We start from the raw sequence: 19,558 nt of genomic DNA on the forward strand, positions 1-19,558 counted from the left end.
TGGCCCCTAACCCCTACACCAGGGGTCAGGAACCTTTTTGGCTGAGAGAGCCATAAACACCACATATTTTAAAATGTAATTCCATGAGAGCCATACAATGGGGTAGATTTTAAGAGGCGCGCGAACAGCCTACTTTTGCTTGCGCATCAGACTCAAGCAAAAGTACGCTGGATTTTAGTAGATACGCGCGGAGCCGCGCGTATCCACTAAAATCCTGGATCGGCGCGCGCAAGGCTATCGATTTTGTATAGCCTGCGCGCGCCGAGCCGCGCTGCCTCCCCCCGTTCCCTCCAAGGCCGCTCCGAAATCGGAGCGGCCTTGGAGGGAACTTTCCTTTGCCCTCCCCTCACCTTACCCTCCCTTCCCCTACCTAACCCACCCACCCGGCCCTGTCTACACACCCCCCTTACCTTTGTCGGGGGATTTACGCCTCCCGGAGGGAGACGTAAATCCCCGCGCGCCAGCGGGCCTGCTGCGCGCCGGGCCGCGACCTGGGGGCGGGTACGGAGGGCGCGGCCACGCCCCCGGGTCGTAGCCGCGCCCCGTACCCGCCCCCAAAACGCGGCCGACACGCCCCCGAAACGCCGCGTCGACCGGGCCCGCCCCCGACACGCCCCCGACACGCCCCCCTCCGAGAACCCCGGGACTTACGCGAGTCCCGGGGCTCTGCGCGCGCCGGGAGGCCTATGTAAATAGGCTTCCCGGCGCGCAGGGCCCTGCTCGCGTAAATCCGCCCGGTTTTGGGCGGATTTACGCGAGCAGGGCTCTGAAAATCCGCCCCAATATGTTTAAAACTAAATACAAGTAAATGTGTGCATTTTATGTAAGATCACACTTTTAAAGTACAGTAAGTCTCTGAAAATATTACACCAGGCCTTAAGACACCAATACATCTCCTATTAGGAAAACGGACCAAGTCAGGCTGCTATAAAGTCCTACACAGAAACTACACGCCAGCAGAAAACCTCACCTGAATCACGTGCTGACCCTCACCTAACATAGAATAAAGAGACCAAAACGCATAACTAGAAGCATGCAGAAAAAACTGAATTGGAAACTGCAACAAGCCAGAGTCTCTGTATGCAGTGTAACAAAGGAAAAAAGAAACATCACCCATCCTTATAAAACAAATCAAGAAATATAAAATCATCAGCAGTAAAACTGTACTAACAAAAAGAACATATTTCGAAACAGCTGATGAGTGGAATATCCAATAATTAAAAACTCATATAAAACATTTCCAGATACCAACAAAATATTTCAAAATAGCAGACACAAAGACCCAGTAATGAAAAATAATGATACAAAAATGTTTTTGCTCTGCATACCTGGGAACGTTTGATATCCAGGTGTCCTGAGATTGTTCTGAATTAGCAGGAGGCGGGGTGGTTTGCTTGGAACTTTCTCCTCTCTCAGTCACATACCAGCACTCTCTCTCACACTGGCTCTCAATGACACACCTATACACACATGCTCTCAGTACTCACATATACACATGTTTTTTCTCTCTCACTTATATAGGCTCTTAATTACACATTTACACACATGCTGTCTATCTTTTCACGCTTACACACACACAGGCTTTCAATCACATAAATACATGCTGTCTTTTTCTCTCACACACAGACTCTCATTCACATGCTTACAAACATGTCCTCTCTTTCTCTCATTTACACACAGGCTCTCAATCACATACTCACATGCTCCCTCACCTAAATCAGCTCTCAATCACACACAGACACACATGATCTCTCTCTTACTTATACACACAGGCTCTTAATCATACATACACATGATTTCTCTCACACACAAAGGATCTCAATCATACACACATACTCTTTCACACAAACAGGTTTTCAATCACAAACTTACACATACAGGTTCCCAATGGTAAACTTACATTCATGCTCTCTCTCTCACAGGCAGGCTCTCAATCACAGACATACTCTCTTTCACATATACAGGCTCTCAATCATTCACATACATGCAATCTCTCACACACACACACACACACACACAGCCCCCCCCCCCCCCCCCCCGCGGCCCGAAAGAGGAAGTGGAGAGTATCGGGTGCGTGCGCGGCAAGAAGAGGCCATGCTAGTGCGCTCGGCATCGGCCTGAAGAAAAGAAGACTGCAGCGCGGCTCGGAGGAAAATGAAGAGCTTCAACCGCGGCCGATGGGACGCCGCCTCCGCAAGGGCTGAAAATGAAGGAGGTTAGCGTTGGGTGCTGCTGCCGCGAGTTCCCACCCCGGGAACTCGCGGCAGCAGCAGCCTCCTCCCAACGCTAACCTCCTTCCTCTCCACTTCCTCTTCTGGGCCGCGGGGGGGGGGGGGCGGGAAGAAGAGAGCACGCCGGTGCCGCTGACTCCAGCTGTCCTGCCGCGTTCCGCCCGGGCTGACAGCATTTTAAGCCCGGGCGGAGGAGGACCGGGGAGCAGCTGGGTCAGCGGGGGACCGGAAAGTGTGGCGACACTTGTCCGCGAGCCAGATGCAGCCCTCAAAAGAGCCATATCTGGCTCGCGAGCCATGGGTTCCCGACCCCTGCCCTACACTAATAACTAAACCTCACCTCGAGTAGCTAGGTGGGCCTCCTATAGCCCTTATAGCTAGTCTCTCTCTCTCTTTTGTTGTAGGTAGGAACTGCAACAATTGTGGTACTTACTGCAAAGTGTGAAAAAGTTATTGCGGCAATACCTATGCGAAGTGCCAAGATAGGCTGTTTATTGCAAAGTGCACTATTACCATAAAACATGCCCCTTTTCCTATCGCATGCAATATTTAGTGCATTTTGATAAATCCAGGCCTTAGATTGTAAGCCCTCTGGGGATAGGGAAATACCTACAGTACCTGAATGTAATCTACTTTGAAGAGCTGAAAAAAGTGTGAAAAGCGGAATATAAATCTAAATAAATAAATAAAATAAATTCTTAACATGGAGAGCTCAGTCCAGATATATGTTGGAGCCAAATTAAACCATGATAATATTGTGCCATGACCTACTCATATAAATACGTGCTTAATGCGATTTTTGTATTTATATACGTTTCTCTCTGTTTCTTCTTTTCTTGGGGTTTTTCCATGTGCCTAAAAAATATTACATTTTATTTTTATTTCCTCCCTCCCCCTGATTTCAACTAATTTTTTTCTCGTCCTCCCTTTTATCCCAATTTCAACTCATTTATTTGGACAATGAACCCTGACAAAATTCCCAGAATTTTAAGAAAAAAAAAATTCCCCGCACAGAACCTTACCAATGGTACACAACAATTTTGAGGACAAGTCAGTAGCTAAAGACAGAGAAGTGAAAACTTGTGCTTTCCTTTTCTTGTAATTTTTTGAATAAGAAAGAGGCACATGAGAGCTAATACAGAGAAGAATTTCTACACAGAAAAGCTGGTGGATCCATTGAACCAGCTCCCTAGTGGGAGTGGTAGGGCCAAGCGCAGTATCAGATTGTAGGGAGGCATCCGGCGCTGGGACAGGAGCGCATGAGTCCTGGAGCTCAAGGGTTGGCAGTGCACTCTATGCAACCCACTCTTTCCCTTTTCCAGTCTTGTATCTTAACCAATTGCCCTTTTCCAGGTAAAATTGCTTGCCTCTTGTGCCTCATACTTATTTTCATAAGATATTTGACTGTCTCTACCCATATCCTCTCCTAGTCCAGGATACACATTTGGAGGCCATCAAGTCTTGGCTCATAGGATCTAAAGTACAACCCCAGCTCCATTTTGGTAGCCCTCTACTGGGCTGCCTCTCCTGTTGATATGGCCCCAGAAAGCAACCTCTAGAACATACTGTTTGCTTTTGAAGTGGTTTATTTTGTTTATTTATTTTTTTGCTTTTAACACTTCAGTCATAATTGCCTTCATTACAAAACACTCAGGTCAGTCTCTGGCATGAAAGCCTCCAGATCTGATATTCTATTACCATACCTCAAGCATTCATCCATGTGGCTTTACAGTTTGTGTTTCTTTTCCCACCATTCCCCCCTCTCTGTGTCCTTATATCTATCCCTCCCTGTCATTTGCAAATCCATTTAAGGATTTTCTACAGGGATAATCTCTTCAAAATGGGTTTGTTTTTGCACATAGCTTTTTTATTTATTTTAATTTATAGACCACCTCTCTTAAAATTCTAAACTAGTTAAAAATTCCACATTCATAATAAAAGCAAATGCAGACAACATAAACAAACAAAAAACATTACACAGTACATATAAATTATTCATTCAGGAGTGTGCTTGATCACGTAAAATAATTACTGTCACTGACGACGCCTAAAGGAGATAAGCATTTTGCTGAATGGACAAACTTGATTCATTACAACTTCACATTACTATCTTACTATATTGCTGTTCAAAACAACGTATTTAATTTCTTCTAAAATTCTGAAAAATCTTTGTCCAGCTCTTAATTCATTAGGTAAAGAATTCCATAATGACAGACCAGCAAATGAGAGCAACCTATCACAAGCTTCACATAAGTGAGAACAGAAGGTATATTAAGCAAATGACACCCTGCCAATCTCAAATTACAGGAAGGTTTGGATATTTTTAACAATGCATTTAACAGACAGGAGTATCACAACTTAATGCTTTGACAGGAATGAACCTCATTCCTAAGCCAGAGTATGTTGGGAACAAACTCAATCTCTCAAAATGTATAGTCATTGCTCTTCTGAATACTTGCATTTTGCAAAGGGAGCCTCCTTCTGACGTTTATGGGATGTAATATGAAAAGGTAACCTATCACGGTGCACGTCAAAGATCCTTTCAATCAGGGGCTTGTGGTGCACAATACAAGTGGGACTATTTCTGTATCTTTTTGCCACATTTTCTTGGTCTCTTGACTGATTCCTAAGTGTCTGAGATTTTCCCTCTCTCTCCATGCGTTCCACAAAATAGTCACTTGGTACTGACACTTCAACATTTGCTCTCTGCTTCAACAGCAAGGGGTAAAGGAGAATTAGGTTCAGCCAGCAACCAACAAGGGCCCTGACTTGTACAGTCTGGGAAACTGATAAGCATGGGGGTAACCTGCACAACACAGCAGATACTACCTTAAGCTTGCTGGGCAGACTGGATGGACCATTCGGTCCTTTTCTGCCATCATTTCTATGTTTCTATCAGCAATGCCATTCTTGTGTTTTTCTCCTTTACCATAATGTCTAGCATTAAGCATTTTATCGGTTGAAATGGGAAGGTCCCAGTTTATCACAACATCTTCTTTCTCTACAATTTTCTCAGGGTCATGATTCCTGTATTTTCCTCCTTTGGGGAGTTCACCCTTATTTTATTCACATTTGGGGGGGGGGGGGGGAGGACAGCTTGGGTCTCCTTGCTTCCATCCCCCACCCACCTCTGCTGATTTAAACCCCTTCCAGTATAGGCCCTAAACTATTCAAATAGGAACTCGCCCCCTCTTCCTGCAGTCCATCTCTCCAGCTTCAGCTGTCACTTCACCTGTCCAGATGAAGCTCAAGTCTCCGATGGGTATGAACCTCGTCTTGTACTAGCCCTTCCGATGTGAATTAACACACATTGATGAAATATCCCATCCTTCTCCAGCATACACAAACAGTATATCACAAAAGACTAGGGACCAGGAAAACTGCTTCCCTTACTCCGTGAATTCCTCCAATATTACCCTCTCTTTTTCCAAATCATTTGTCTGCTGGTGGATAATCCTGGCCTGCTGCCCCAGTAATCCTAATGATGTACTTTGAATTGTGCGTAGCCATGGAGCCTAACAGACATATAATCACTCCAGCTACCTTCCATCCTGTCTCCAAATCCATTTATTTCCCCCAAAACCAACCCCACTAGTGAGGGAGGGGTGGGGGGGGGGAGAAAGACACTTCCTCTTCTTCAAAAAGGCAGATGCCGGCCTTTTATGGTCTCCTTCACAGCATATGTACAACCTTCCCTTCCCCTTCTGGTGACACCTTGAGACACGCTCTTCTCGGGAAGAATGTGAGCAAGTTGTGTAGTGGCACCGTCGGAGGATGTGACTACGGTTCACTTCTCTTACCCCTTCCCCATTTTATATCATAGCCCATCTGCTCCATAGCCTGCCATGCTCAGCAGCGCAAAAGTAGGCTTGGTGAATATTGTGTACGAAGAAGACACTTACTAAATCCCAATCAACCGCCATCTTATGTCCAGAGATATAGCAAGTAAAGGATGACCATAGCCTCCAGAAGATTGCTAGAGATTGCTACCAGCCGCCACAGCACTGCAGCACTCCTAGCACCAGTGCTATTTATATACAGGAGAGGAGGAGGAGGAGCCAAGTGAGTAAAGCACTGGATCGAGAAACAGGGAAGCCAGGGTTCAAATGCCGTAGACACCGCTTGTGACCTTGGACAAGTCACTTCACCCTCTACTGCTTCAAGTACAAACTTACACTGTAAGTCCTTTGGGGAGAGGGAAATAGCTGGAGCGCCTGAATCTGTTATGAAGTGACTAACCAGTCACAAATGCAGACTATAAATCAAAATTAAAAATACAGGGGCAGATCTTAACATACGCGCGGGCGTAGATTTGTTCGCGCAACCCGGCGCGAACAAATCTATGCCCGATTTTATAACATGCGCGCGCTGCTGCACGCATGTTATAAAATACGGGGTCGGTGCGCGCAAGGGGGTGCACACATGTGCATCTTGCGCGTGCCGAGCCAGAGGGGAGCCCCGATGGCTTTCCCCGTTCCCTCGAAGGCCGCTCCGAAATCGGAGCGGCCTTGAAGGGAACATTTTTCTGGCCCCCCCCGGCTTCCCCTCCCTTCCCCTATCTAACCCACCCCCCCATCCCTAACTAAATCCCCCCCTACCTCTGTTGGACAAGTTACGCCTGCCCAAGGCAGGCGTAACTTGTCCAACGCCCCCCAAGCAAAGCACCGGGACTTACGCGCGTCCCGGGGCTTTGCGAACGCCGGTGGCCTATGCAACATAGGTGCGCTGGCGTGCAGGGCTTTTAAAATTTACCCCACGCTCTGTAGAAGTAAAAAGAGCTTAATATGTAAGTTCCCATTTTAAGTACCTCTTACCTGTCTGTAGAATGATTCTCCCCTCAGTTGTTCTGCCCTGAAGGTGGGATTATTGGCTGTCTGATGAAGAAACCATGTTGTATCTTGTTCTTATAGCAGACAAATTGCAGTTAAAAGTAAAAAGTGTTTAAAGTGATTCACTGAATAAACAAGGATATTAAAGTATTACTACTGATTCCCAATATGTGTTTCCTTCTATCAGACTGATCTATAAGTGAACTTCCGGCCACACTCTGAAAGAGGCAGCTGCACCCTGATCAAGCTCCCAGATCAGATATTTTAATATCCTTCACTGCATCTTTCTGATCCACCGAATTAAATATGTCACCTTCTAAAGAGGCAAGGTAGCTCTATACCTTCACTTTGGGCCAATCACTCTAAAAAGTCTGAAAAGCTTAAAAAAAACAGAACTTGGTGGCTAGGCCGGTCCTCTCGACCTCGTAGGATGAGATGGAAGCTGAGATGGCTGATGCAGAGGAAAACACGGATTATATCCGTAGTCTGATGAAATCCTTGCAGAAAATAAATCTCTAAAAAAATTGGACTCATGCTTAGGAATTACAGTTGTGTTAGGTAGCCCAGCTTGTTGAGTCTGTTCAGGATAATTCAGCGAAGCTAGAGGAACCCAAGGTACGAATACAGGATCTGGAAGTGTAACGAACCTCAGAGAGTGCTAAAACAGACAAAATGGAACTGTGGCTCTTTACTCAAAAGATCAATGATTTAGAAAACCAGTCTCGTCAGTTTAACATTCGAATTATTAGAATCCCGTAAATATATGAGAGGGTAGCGACGCAGTACAATACTTTGTAAAATGGCTGCCGGAGGTTTTGAATCTCTGACTTAGCAAAGAATCAGTTAAAATTGTTCGAGCCCATTCAGCACGTGCCCCAGCGTTTGGTCAGGGAGGCAAGCCTCGGACAGTAATAGTCAAACTTCATAGTTACAATGATAAGCATCTCACTGCAAACACAGCCCGAAATGCGAGAGCTAATATTTAATGGACATCAGGTAATTATTGTTAAAGATTTCTCATCGGATTTGCAGAGGAAACAAAAGGCTTTCATTCCAGTTAAGCGTGAGCTGCAGAAAACTAACATACGCTCTGCCATGCTTTACCCTATTAAACGTAAAATATTTGACAACGGCAACTCTGCTGCTGTGGACAATCTTAAAAGGAGTTGAGAAGTGGTTAGCTGAGAAAAAGCCGGATGGTGGGGAAAAACTGTAGATTCTGTCCGTATCGTTTATGTATAACACCGGATCAAGACCCTACGGCAGGAGTCTTGCTTAAGGGGGTTTTTGGTTACTGATTTTCTAAACAGTGCTACTGGAATACAGGAGTTGTTTGAAGGGCATTACCTGTAGTTACTTTTTGCGATGCCTTGTGTATATATTTTTTTTTTTACTTGTTTTTATCAGCACCCCAGCAGCTACCACTGGTCTCATTTTTTGGACATTTGTTTCTTCGCTGGTGGAACAGCCCTAAAACCTGGCACATTTTGGCATAAAAATAAGCACTCTAGAAAAGCATTCTATTTGCTTTGGACGAGGGGACTTTTACTTCCTTTTCCTGTAGTCCGGAAATAATCTGTACCAATGAGCTTGTGTGTTTTGTGGTTCCTTCACAGTATGTTTTACATTAGCATTCTGCAGTGGGGCTTGGACAAACCACTATATATGTGGCGGTTCGGCATGAGTGGAGTGCTGGACTGTTTTGGTGTTGCACAGCTTTGACTAGCTATGCGCAGTTTCTTTTTATTATTTCTACACATTTCAAATTTGGCATCTCCTGGACATGCTGGGTTGGTATTAAAATGGAAGGTTGGGGGGGGGGGGGCATGTAAGGGGGAAAATGTGTGGGGGATCCGGTCTTCCGGTTCAAACTAGATACCACTAGAGAGTTGTAGGGTCAGATTTGGTGATATGGGGTGATAGAGTGTTGGGTCAGGGACAGTTCCGAGGGAGGTTTGTAGGAGATGGAGACTCCATGATAGTTGGGGGTTTCAATTTCTAAGCCCTTGTTGGGGGTTGGGGCTTGATTCACCCTGCAGAGTAATGCTATGATTAACACAGTTACTGCTCAGAGCCTGTTGAGTTTTGCATATTGAACACAGATGTCCTACTTTAGACATTCAACAGGGTTGTGGGGTTTTAAGGATAACATCTTTTTGTAACAATCGATTTGGCAGAGTGTAACATATCTCTAGGAGTTCTTTAGTTAAATGCATTTCCCTGAATGTGAAAGGAATTTCTACCTCAATTAAGCACACAAGAATAATGCAATCTGCTTTGAGACAAAAGACACACAATGTAATGCTGCAAGAAACTCATTTAACTAAAGCAAAGCACAAGAAGTTGAAGGTGGGTTGGGTTGAGCACTATTTATTCATTTAATTCCCGAAGAAGAGGAGTTTGTATCCTTGACAAATCATTATCTCTTACAATGCACAGAACAGAAGTAAACATGGAAGGAAAATACTTAATACTTGAATGCACTCTAAAATATACTATTGCCTGTGTTTATGGGCCTAATAGTGAGTGGAAAGACTTTTACAAACTTTTTATTTGATAGTAACAATATCTGTACGGATGGGGATTGGAACATATGCCTGGATCCTCTTGTGGATAAAACTTCCTCTGTCTGAACAGGGTCTGGAGCAGATGTGATCCTAGGAAATCTGCTGGAGACATTTCATTTTGTGGACATCTGGAAGCTCTAACTCCCTGGAGGTAGGGACTACACATTCTATCTCCAAGGCACCAGATGTATAGACAAATAGACTGTTTTCTGAGTTTTGTCACCTATGTTTCTGCTAGAGAAATACTATAAGGCTCCTTATATGACCATTTCCCAAAATCTCTTACCTTAAATTTTGGAATGGTGCAGCTCAGGATCTCGTCTTGGAGATTAAACATTTCCTTATTGGGTGATAAGTGTTTCCCAACTCACTTAAAAGAGACAGCTGCGAAATGTAATATGTTTAATCCAGAACAGGATTATACTCCTGTCCTTCACTTGGAAGCTTTTAAAGCTTTTCTCAGAGGTAGAATCATTTCATATGCTTGTCACAAACAAAGGGAATGAAGACAGCAAAGTGAAAAACTGATGGTTGGGATTGCAGAGCTGGAAAATGTACATAAAAGAAGTTGTTCCTCGCGTACTTTAAGATTACTAGAGAACGTCAGGACTGAGTTGAGATCCCTTGACATTGCTGACATTGACAAAGCTATGCGGTATACTAAGCTCCATTTCTATGGGCGTAGTAATAAGATTGGGGATTTCTCTGCACGTGCTGTCAGGAAAAAAGCAGCTAGGGCACATATACTACAGATTAAAAATTCCTCTGGTTCGGTATTGACTAATCTTGTTGATACAGGAAAAACAATTTGTAAAGCTCTTTTCTCAGTTGTATTCCAGCCAAGACACCTCCTCTCTTGCTGATATTAAGCAGTTCCCGGGGGAACTAAAACCTGCTCAAAATTCAAGAGGAGCAGAGAGATAATTTTTATAAAAGAAATTCTTCCCAGATCTGGCACCCTTTCTTTCGGGTTGTATAACTTGGTAGGAGATCAACAAAATTCCTTAGACTGTATAGCTGAAGCCCCAATTGAAGAGCATCCTTCCATCATTAGTGCAAGATGACCAAACTGGCTTTGAAAAGGGGAGAGTCTCCACATCCAACACTACAAAACTATTTCATATATTACACTTGGCAAAGAGAAGAGGTATTTCAGGTGAAATCCTGTCCCTAGATGCCGATAAAAGGCCAGGAAAGCCTGTCAAAGGCCTTATGTTTACTTCTTATTCTGAGTCTGGAATACCTGAAAGGCTCCAGGCCTGGATTTGGCCAATGTATGAAAAACCTAGAGCTTGCCTAATGGTTAATGGTTCTTTAACCCCCTTTTTTTAAACTGCTCAAGGAACTAGGCAAAGATGCCCTCTCTCCCCCCTACTATTTGGTTTAGCTATTGAGCCCATGGATGCAGAGTTACGTCAAAGCGTTGACATCAGAGGCATGCAGCTGGGGGGGGGGGGGGGGGGGGTAGAGAACATAAGATATCTTTATACGCTGATTATGTATTGCTTTATCTGAAAGAACCTGCTAGGTCCAACGTAAGCTTAATGGAACTACTCAAGTGTTATGGCTCTTTGTCAGGATATAAAATGAATTATAATAAATCAGAACTGTTTGCGTTAGATAACAGGCTGACTATACCTGTTTGGTTTTTCTACCTTTAAAGTAGTAACTGAGGGTTTTGAATACGTGAGAATTTTTGTCCCACGTCTGGTTCAGAACCTGTATCCCTGAAATTACGGGGCTCTGATTAGCAAGGTTAGGGATGATCTTACATTCTGGGAGAACTTGCCGATCTCATGGCTGGAAGGTATAATCTGATCAAAAAGAACATCCTGCCCTGACTCTTGTACTTATTCCAACACCTCCCATGTTCTGTCACAGCAAATGTTTTTGTAGACTTATATGGTACCATATCAAAATTTATATAGCAGCATAAACCTGCGAGAATTAAACTACACTGGCTCTGGATGGCTAAATACCAAGGTGGTTTAGCGTTGCCTAATCTATGAGTTTATTACTGAGCATCTCATCTTTTAAGGCTAAAAGCTGTCTATCATTTGAAAAAGAGCATGCAGCTATGGTTGAACTAGACACCTTGGCTTTTCTACCTACCTCCTCACCTCTGAGGTGGCGGGTGTGTCGCAATGGCCCTATTTTGGCGCATACCCTGGGAGTTTGGCAGCAGGTTGAAATTTCTTGGGCCTCTCCCTAATGCCAGTATCTCCAATGGATCCGCTATATAAAAATCCCAAGATTGCTACATCTATCTTTAATTCAGTACTTCAGGACTGGAGAGGGAATGGGCTGGCCTTTGTGGATAACCTATGGAGGAGTCTGGGTTTAAAACTTTTACCGAAATCCAGCAGGAGTATGAAGTTAAAGAGAATTCTAGAGCTACAGTATACACTTGCTGATAAGAAATTTGCATGGAACCTTTTTCGATTTACATAAACCCTTAAGGCAATTAACTGCTCTAGAGAACTACTTGTGTGATGCAGATGCTTCATTTAGGGGCATCTTGGTAATATATTGGAGATTATTAAATGCTAAGTATGAGAAATTGACACCACAGTCTTTAATTACTCAATGGAATGAAGATTTAGGTCTCTCCCTAGATGAAATGGCATGAAAAAGAATACAGAGAGATGCACTCAGTGTCTATCTGCAATAGATGGGCCGAGTTAATGATTAAACTATTGCACTGAGTTTACAGGGGGGGGGGGTTGTGCTAAGTTATTTCCTAATATAACTAGAGATTGCTGGAGGGTTTGTGATGAACAGGGTTCAATTATACACATTTGGTGGCAATGTCAAGGTATTCAGTACTTTTGGAAAGAGATTACTAGGGAAATATCTGATATAATTGAATTACCAGTATATATATGACACCATAGCTGGGATTATTAGGAAAATAGGATGGGTCTATGGTCCCTCCTAAATATCGCTCCCTTGTTAATCCGCTTCTGTTCTCCTCCAGGTTTATCATTGCCACTTTTTGGAAAGGTAATCAGTGTTTGAATTATTGGAGAAGGCAATGTAGAGATATAGTGGAGAATGAAAAGTTATGATTGAAACTAGAAAGGGGAACAATTTAAATTTGATTTTATATGGGGATGCTGTGTGTGTTTCTATCTTCTTATATAGTTACTGTTGTGTGTTTGTATTATAATACTGTGGCTTGTAATATACTCTTTGCTTACATATTACTATGGTTGACAATTATGTCATTCCTTTCTATGTTTGTGTTTGAGCTGTACCTGTACATTGCAGAAATCTTAAGTGGATAACTATGAACTATACTCTGCATTACATGTAAAAGTTATAAATAAAGTTATTAAAAAAAAGATCTATAATATGTGTTTCCAATAGTATCGATTATTATACAAAACAGCATATTACATACATATTTTAACGTAAATCTTAACCAGAAAAGCCAGATAAAAGATATAACTTATTTTTACCTGAGTCTGAGGCACAGGGACATAAAAGACATATGTCCTGTTAATTTTTCCCATAGATAAAAATGGGAGAAAACCCTGAGCACATCTGGCCCAAAAGCGATTTGCGTAAAGTCACAAGGACTCACTCAGTAAACAAAATGCATCTGGAATTTATGACCCAAGACTTTTCTCCCCTGAATTATATTCTAGTCACTTGCAGTGTTTCTCAAACCAGTTCTGGAGTACCCTTAGCCAGTTTGGTTTTCAGGATCGCTACACTGAATATGCATGAGATGATCTGTAGACAATGCATGCAAATCTTTTCATACATATTCACAGCGGCAATCCTGAAACCCAAACTGGCTACGGGGGTACTCTAATACCAGCTTGAGAAACACTGATTTAGTGTTCTAACACAAGGCCACCTCCACTTCCTCTAATTTTACATTTTCCATGAAATTGTTTGACAAGTGCCAAAAAGGAAGCTTTCACAGCAGCTTCTGAGAAGTATGCCAGTTCCATACAATTACTACCTAATATACTGCAATACTTTGGAGGGCATTTTTTACATATTCAACATTATAAAAACCATTCTAATGTAAATCTGACAGAATCATCCAAACATATTTCAGAGCTACTGACAAACTGTTGCTACCTTCTGTAATCCTTTGTGTCCATGCCGAAAGGTGAAAGGATCACTTTTCTGTACCCACTATATTTTTCACATTTTGCACAAAGTATTTGCAGATATCACATGCACTTTTAGCAATCAGGGCTTGTCTTACTGGGCTGCAAAAGAAATCAGGGTTCTGCAGCCAGAGAAAGATTTCTATTTTTGCAAGCCTGTTTTAAGCTTTAGAGCAGCAACAATGGAAGAACATAATGCCAAGTGTCCATGAAGACTGAACCAAGAAAATGCAACAGAAATGTAATGAAAATACAAAGCAAAAATCAGAGACTCCAAAGAGGATTAGTGCACATCAACACTAATGGTTTCCAGGCTGTGATCCCCTGCCACCATGTTCAGTCACAGAAAAACACATACAGAAAATCAATACAGACATAACACAAGTCCCACGTGTGCAAAGGGTGAAAAGAATTCCTGCCCCAAAGAGCATACAATTAAAATGCACCCACACTTTTTCACAACAGGCCAATAAAAGATCTGGTCCATTTCTTTAATGTTACTGTCATTCTGCAAATTACGCTGATGTGGGTTAGTTTTTAAATGACACGGGTACACTAATGGCAAACAACAGACCAAAAATGGCTTAAGGAAAGCATGCCAAATTTTTTAAAAGTAAGTTTCTGGTCTGAGGACTGTGCCTGGCAACCATAAGCATGTAAAATTGGAAAACTAGAAAACTGGGGTTCATCTCCTTTTTTTTGTGGTTGTTTTTAAGAGTCCCCTTGCACTGTCTCCATTGTATGCAAATATATTTCATGCATATTCATTGTGGATATCCTAAAAATCAGATCTCTTTGTGATACTCCGGGACTGGAGTTGCCTATCCCTGCCTTACCACTTTCCTCTTCAGACAAAAAAACCAGTATTGCTTTAAAATGTGTCTGTGCTTTTTAAAGTACTATATATTACTAAATTATGGATTGTTTTAGTGAAAATAGGGTATTAGGCTCTGGTCCTGAAACCAATCCCCCCATTTATAACATGGTTCTTACGGGATAATTGGTTTTGACTTACAGTGTTTCAACTTACATGGTTTTCAGGAACCAATTGTGTCTTAAGCATTAGGACTTCCTGTATTTCAGTCACCACTCTTTGAAGCCACCATTTTACAATAAAAAAATAAAAAACAGGCATGCACTCTGTCACACATAGTCACATGCTAAGTATTACCAATTAGAAACTTAATTCCAGGGGTTTTCAACTGGTTTGGGTTTTTTTTTTAATTCATCTCCTGTAGTTACATTGTTTAGCAAAAATATCACTCCTAGCAGCATCACATGCACTGTATGTCATGGAGCCTGCTACTGAGGCTTCTACTTCTATTCTGGAGCACACAACAAAGAACTGAAAACCAGAACCAATTCAAAGGCAGTTTGGGCAGCTCTTTAATTCTCTTTGGCTGACCAAGCTTCATTGTAATCACAGATACAATACAGTAGCTGCTATGACTTTCAGCAGTAGCCATCAAGTAAACCAGTCATGAAATGTTTTGCTCATTTCTGCATGGCACAATATTCCATGTGACATTTCCCCTCGTCTCCCCACCAATCATCCTTAATCTGTCACCACTATGCTTTTTTTTCATTAGACCCTGGGATTAAGGGTCAATGAGCAAGGTGTAGGCGATTCTTTTCTACTGGTCTAACTCAGTACATCTGTGATTAGCTTGAGAGATGTGCTCCCTTCATCAGGTCAGTTACAGAGCAGAAACCTTTGTAAATAAATGCAATGCCATAAATACTAGTAAAAAAAAAAATAAAATAAAAATTCATACCAAGAAAAAGAAAACACAAACTCTGCTTTCATTTGTGGTTTTATATTGCTCTGTTTGTGTATGTTTGTCGGCTTCAGCCTTTGGCATAGGGATTTGTTAAACTGAATTAAATTAAGGTATGAGGGGAATATTAAATGTAAGACAATGTAAGGAGAAGAATGAAAGGAGAGGAGGGAGGAAGTGAATGCCAGAAAGTACCATTTGGTATTCCATTTGTGGTTTCCCAGCACTCTGCCTAATTACTGAATTCAGAAATCTCCCTGGTGGTTTCTGGAGTGCTCCGTCTCTGTCGCCGCCCCTAGGAACAAACTGACGCCTGTACTTCCCTCCCCTCCCCTCCCAAACAAAAGAAAAGTTTGTGCATGTTTCTCTTAAAACAGCAGAATTCTGCTATAACTGCTGTTTATTCCATATAAATGCACCGACTCCCAGCCTTTTTGCTATAAAAAGAGGAACCAACAGCAATATATAAAACCAATAGTAAAAATACAGAAAACTAGCACACAAAATCTGACATCAAATCATGAATTATTAGTCCAGATATTTCCGCTATATACACTGCTCTCTCTCTCAGGCCTATCTATTATTAGTTTTCTCCACTTTGCGTCTATGGGGGAAATGCTAAAGTAAATAGGGCTCTCTATTTGCATTGCCTATTCATTCTGCCTCCACACTAACCTTACATCCCAAATTCTGTCCAGCATATCTGACACGGCAAGATCTCATTTTACACACACACTCTCTATGCAAGCCTGGGAGTCCAGTACAACTTTGAGGCTTCAGGCTGCTGCATGATACCACACCAGCACCTGGCGGATTACTAGCTGCACACGCCCATGCCATGAATACAGCAACTGTATCCAGATGACGGGGCCAACAAGGCCATTGAATCTCTGGCCATGGTTTGTGCCATTCCTATGTGATTTTCTGAACAGAACATAAATAAATAAAAAGGTAGCAAGCTGAGGTCCAGCAGCCACCTTCCATTCTTGCTGCCATGGGGGAAAAGGAAGCAATTTGCTTCATTTCAAAACGGTTCCAAGGCAAGGACCTGGCAGACAATCAGTGCTGGGCCTTTCTTGCCCATCTCCAAGGTGGAACTCCCTCCAGGCAATGAACAATATATTTTTTTTTTTGGGGGGGGGGGGGGTTAATGTTAGCTTGCCTTTCCAATTAATGACAGGGGTGGGTGGCACTTTATTGACGAATCAATTTATTGAGGCACAAGCATTCCGGGACCAGAGTGCACTTTATCAGATGAAGTGGACTCCATAAATTGATTCGTCTATAAAATGTCATCGGCCTCTGTCATTTTTGCTACACCAAACAAAACTACTCCTCCGATTTCAAATAAATGTTCAAAACGGCCTCTTAATATTCAGGTACAACGAGGAATGGGCTTCGATGTAAAGGTCTGGTCTGGGCCCTCCTCCCCGAGGCAGATTTTGAGCCGAGCCCAATCGGCCCAGACAATTTGTTGGAGCCGCGTGAGATCTCGCCCGCCCCCTTTCAAAGGGCAGCAATAAACGCCGACAGCAAAGTTAAGAGTCCCCCCCCCATCCCTGCAAAACAGTTTCACTTTCCCAAGGGAACACAACAAATGGCAGGAAAGTCAAGGAGCCCGGACTGCGGCGCGAAACAACAGGAAATGCCCAATGCAGGCATCTGTCACCTCCCGGGGAGAGGTAAACGGATTAGAGAAAGCCACAAAAGGAGGAAAAAACCCTTTCAAGCATGCAACTGATTAACACGTCCACTCTAATCTGCAGAATCGCTGCCAAGTCGTCGTCCCCCGTCCCCCCAAGACACCGTCAGGGGCGAAAATTCATCGCCAAGTGAACCATCCTGCAGGAACTGGATCCATGCAATCTAGGGAGGGGTCGATCGGCTGCTGGTTCCCAACAGAGGGGCAAAGGGAAACCTTATCTGCACGCTCGCTCCCCCCCCCGGAGGATCAGCTCAGAGGAACACCGAGCCGTACAGGAAAACCGTCCCCGCCCCCACCGGAGACAGATCAAAGCTGGAGATGGGCTCCCCCGTCTCAAGTTTCACCCGCTAAGGAGCGTGCAAGCCGCATACACTGTCCCGATTCAATCGCCTTTCATTTAACGGAACTCAAGAGGGGGAAAAGTCCGTTTTCTTTCTTGCCTTAAAATTTTTTTTAACGTCTCACACTCCCTTCTGCACTGCCTCCCCCTGATCTGTAAAAATCGTATTTTCAGTCCTGCTGAAAGAGAGAGCTCGCAGTTCAAGCGCAGCGGCTTCCCCGCCACGATCCCGGGTCAGATGTTAACAAGTGGAGTTTATTCAACTCTTAGGAAACAAGCGCGGGGCTTGTTGAAAGCCAGCGCTAATGTTTCCTGAGCACCACCTCCCCCCTTTCCTCTCGCAGCGCTCCGGGTCAGCCAGGTAACTCGGGAAATGAAATTCGCCAAAACACAAACAGTGCAGCCCACGGGCGAGTGAGAGCGGCTCAATTAAACCCCCATCAGCTCCAGCCCGAGCGCCCCCCCCCTGGGGAGACCCCGGGAATTAAATTAAGGTTTAGTAGTCCAGCAACTGCGAGCAGCTCGCCCGGCTCCAGCCAAGCCTTTCCACAGCAAACAGCTCGTTTCCAACAAACTCCGCCCGATCCTGTACCCAGTACCACGAGAAGCCGGCGCTTCTTTTATTCTCTCTCTTGTGGCACGTGGAGGACAACGTAAAGCCTGAGTGAAAAACAAACTAAACACTTTCAGCCCTGCCCGAGAAGACAAAGCAACATCCCTGCTGATCGAAAATGCCAAGGCTCTGAAGGGTCTCAACGTGGGTCCTTTTTTTTTTTTTATTCTCTCCAAAGATCAATAACTCCTCAGTGCAGCGTCCTCTCTTCAAACAAACACACAAAAAAAAAAAAATCATCCTCCATCCCCCAAATAAAACAGAAGCTCAAAGAGGATGGATACATAAACCACAGGACTCCCCCCGGTTTAATTGCCAAGGCAAAATTAAATTCGACTTCTGCTCCCACCGCAGAGGCGGCGATTTATTCTCCACGCAGTCCGTGCCCCCCCCATGGGGAAAAGACGACATTAAAAAGGGCGATGATTTTTTTTTTTTAATTACAATTCACGTATACCGAGTCCGGCGCCTCCTTACCTGCGGCGTGGAGGACCGGGCGCGGGCCGGCCAGAAGCAGCAGCAGCAGCGCCCGGAGGAGAGCTCCGATGGGTCCTCCGGCCTCCCCCCGGCTCCTCTGCATCCCGGCTGCAGATCGTGCGGCTCCCGGGGAGGGGACGAGCGCCGCCGCCGCTCGCACTGCACGGGACTCTCCTGTAACTCCTGCTGGCTCCTCAACTCCTTTTCTAGGCTCCTACTTGGTTCACATCAAATTCTCTTCTTCCCTTTGTTTTTGCTTTTTAAAAAAAAAAAAAACTTTTCCCTCTTGCCTCTCTTTCAGGTTGGATCGTAAGCTTAGCTCCTCGGTAGTCCCGCTGCCTCAGCTCGGCAAGGTAGCTCCTCGCAGCTGCACAAGGCGAGGAGGGGATGCACGGGTGGGACTGGCTCTGCTCCCCGCCCCCTCCTCCTCTTCGGGAGACTCTCCCGGGCGGGGAGGGCGAGCCCGCACCCCTGCCTTTCAGCCTCCTGACGTCACCGCCACTAACTCCCGGGCCGGGAGGCGCGCGGCGCCCTCTACCGCGCGAGCCCACCTTGATGCTGCAGGACCGCCGTTCTGGTACTGGCGGGAGAGTTGGAAGCGGCCAGCACGCGCTCACACGCAGGCATTAACTCTCGAAAACTCTCCCTTATTTGGGTCAAAATACTGCATTTGAATTTTGATGTATTTTACATGATTTTCCACAAACCCCAAAAGAATATTCGGTTTAAGGCGGCTCACAATGCAGAATTATCACAATCCACAGAAAAAACAGAATCCCTAAAGTTCATCAAAAGTCATGAATAAATCATTGCATACAGTTATTTAGTAGCCATAGTCAATAACAGTTAATAACTATACATCAATGACAACTCTATACATATAAATTACAA

At 44.0% G+C, this 19,558-nt stretch overlaps 1 protein-coding gene across 1 annotated transcript in view; it reads right to left on the bottom strand.

Moving 5' to 3' along the window:
* ROR2 (receptor tyrosine kinase like orphan receptor 2) overlaps positions 1 to 19,137 on the bottom strand; it is a 427,542-nt gene extending 408,405 nt beyond the window's left edge. Inside the window, exon 1 of the mRNA XM_029618794.1 lies at positions 18,668 to 19,137. Within this exon, the coding sequence (XP_029474654.1) occupies positions 18,668 to 18,770 (103 nt within the window). The 5' untranslated portion in view covers positions 18,771 to 19,137. The remainder of the gene's footprint in view (positions 1 to 18,667) is intronic.
* Between the last annotated feature and the right edge of the window lie 421 nt (positions 19,138 to 19,558).

This window comes from Rhinatrema bivittatum, chromosome 1 (assembly GCF_901001135.1).
Source record: "Rhinatrema bivittatum chromosome 1, aRhiBiv1.1, whole genome shotgun sequence".
Taxonomy (NCBI): Eukaryota; Metazoa; Chordata; class Amphibia; order Gymnophiona; family Rhinatrematidae; genus Rhinatrema; species Rhinatrema bivittatum.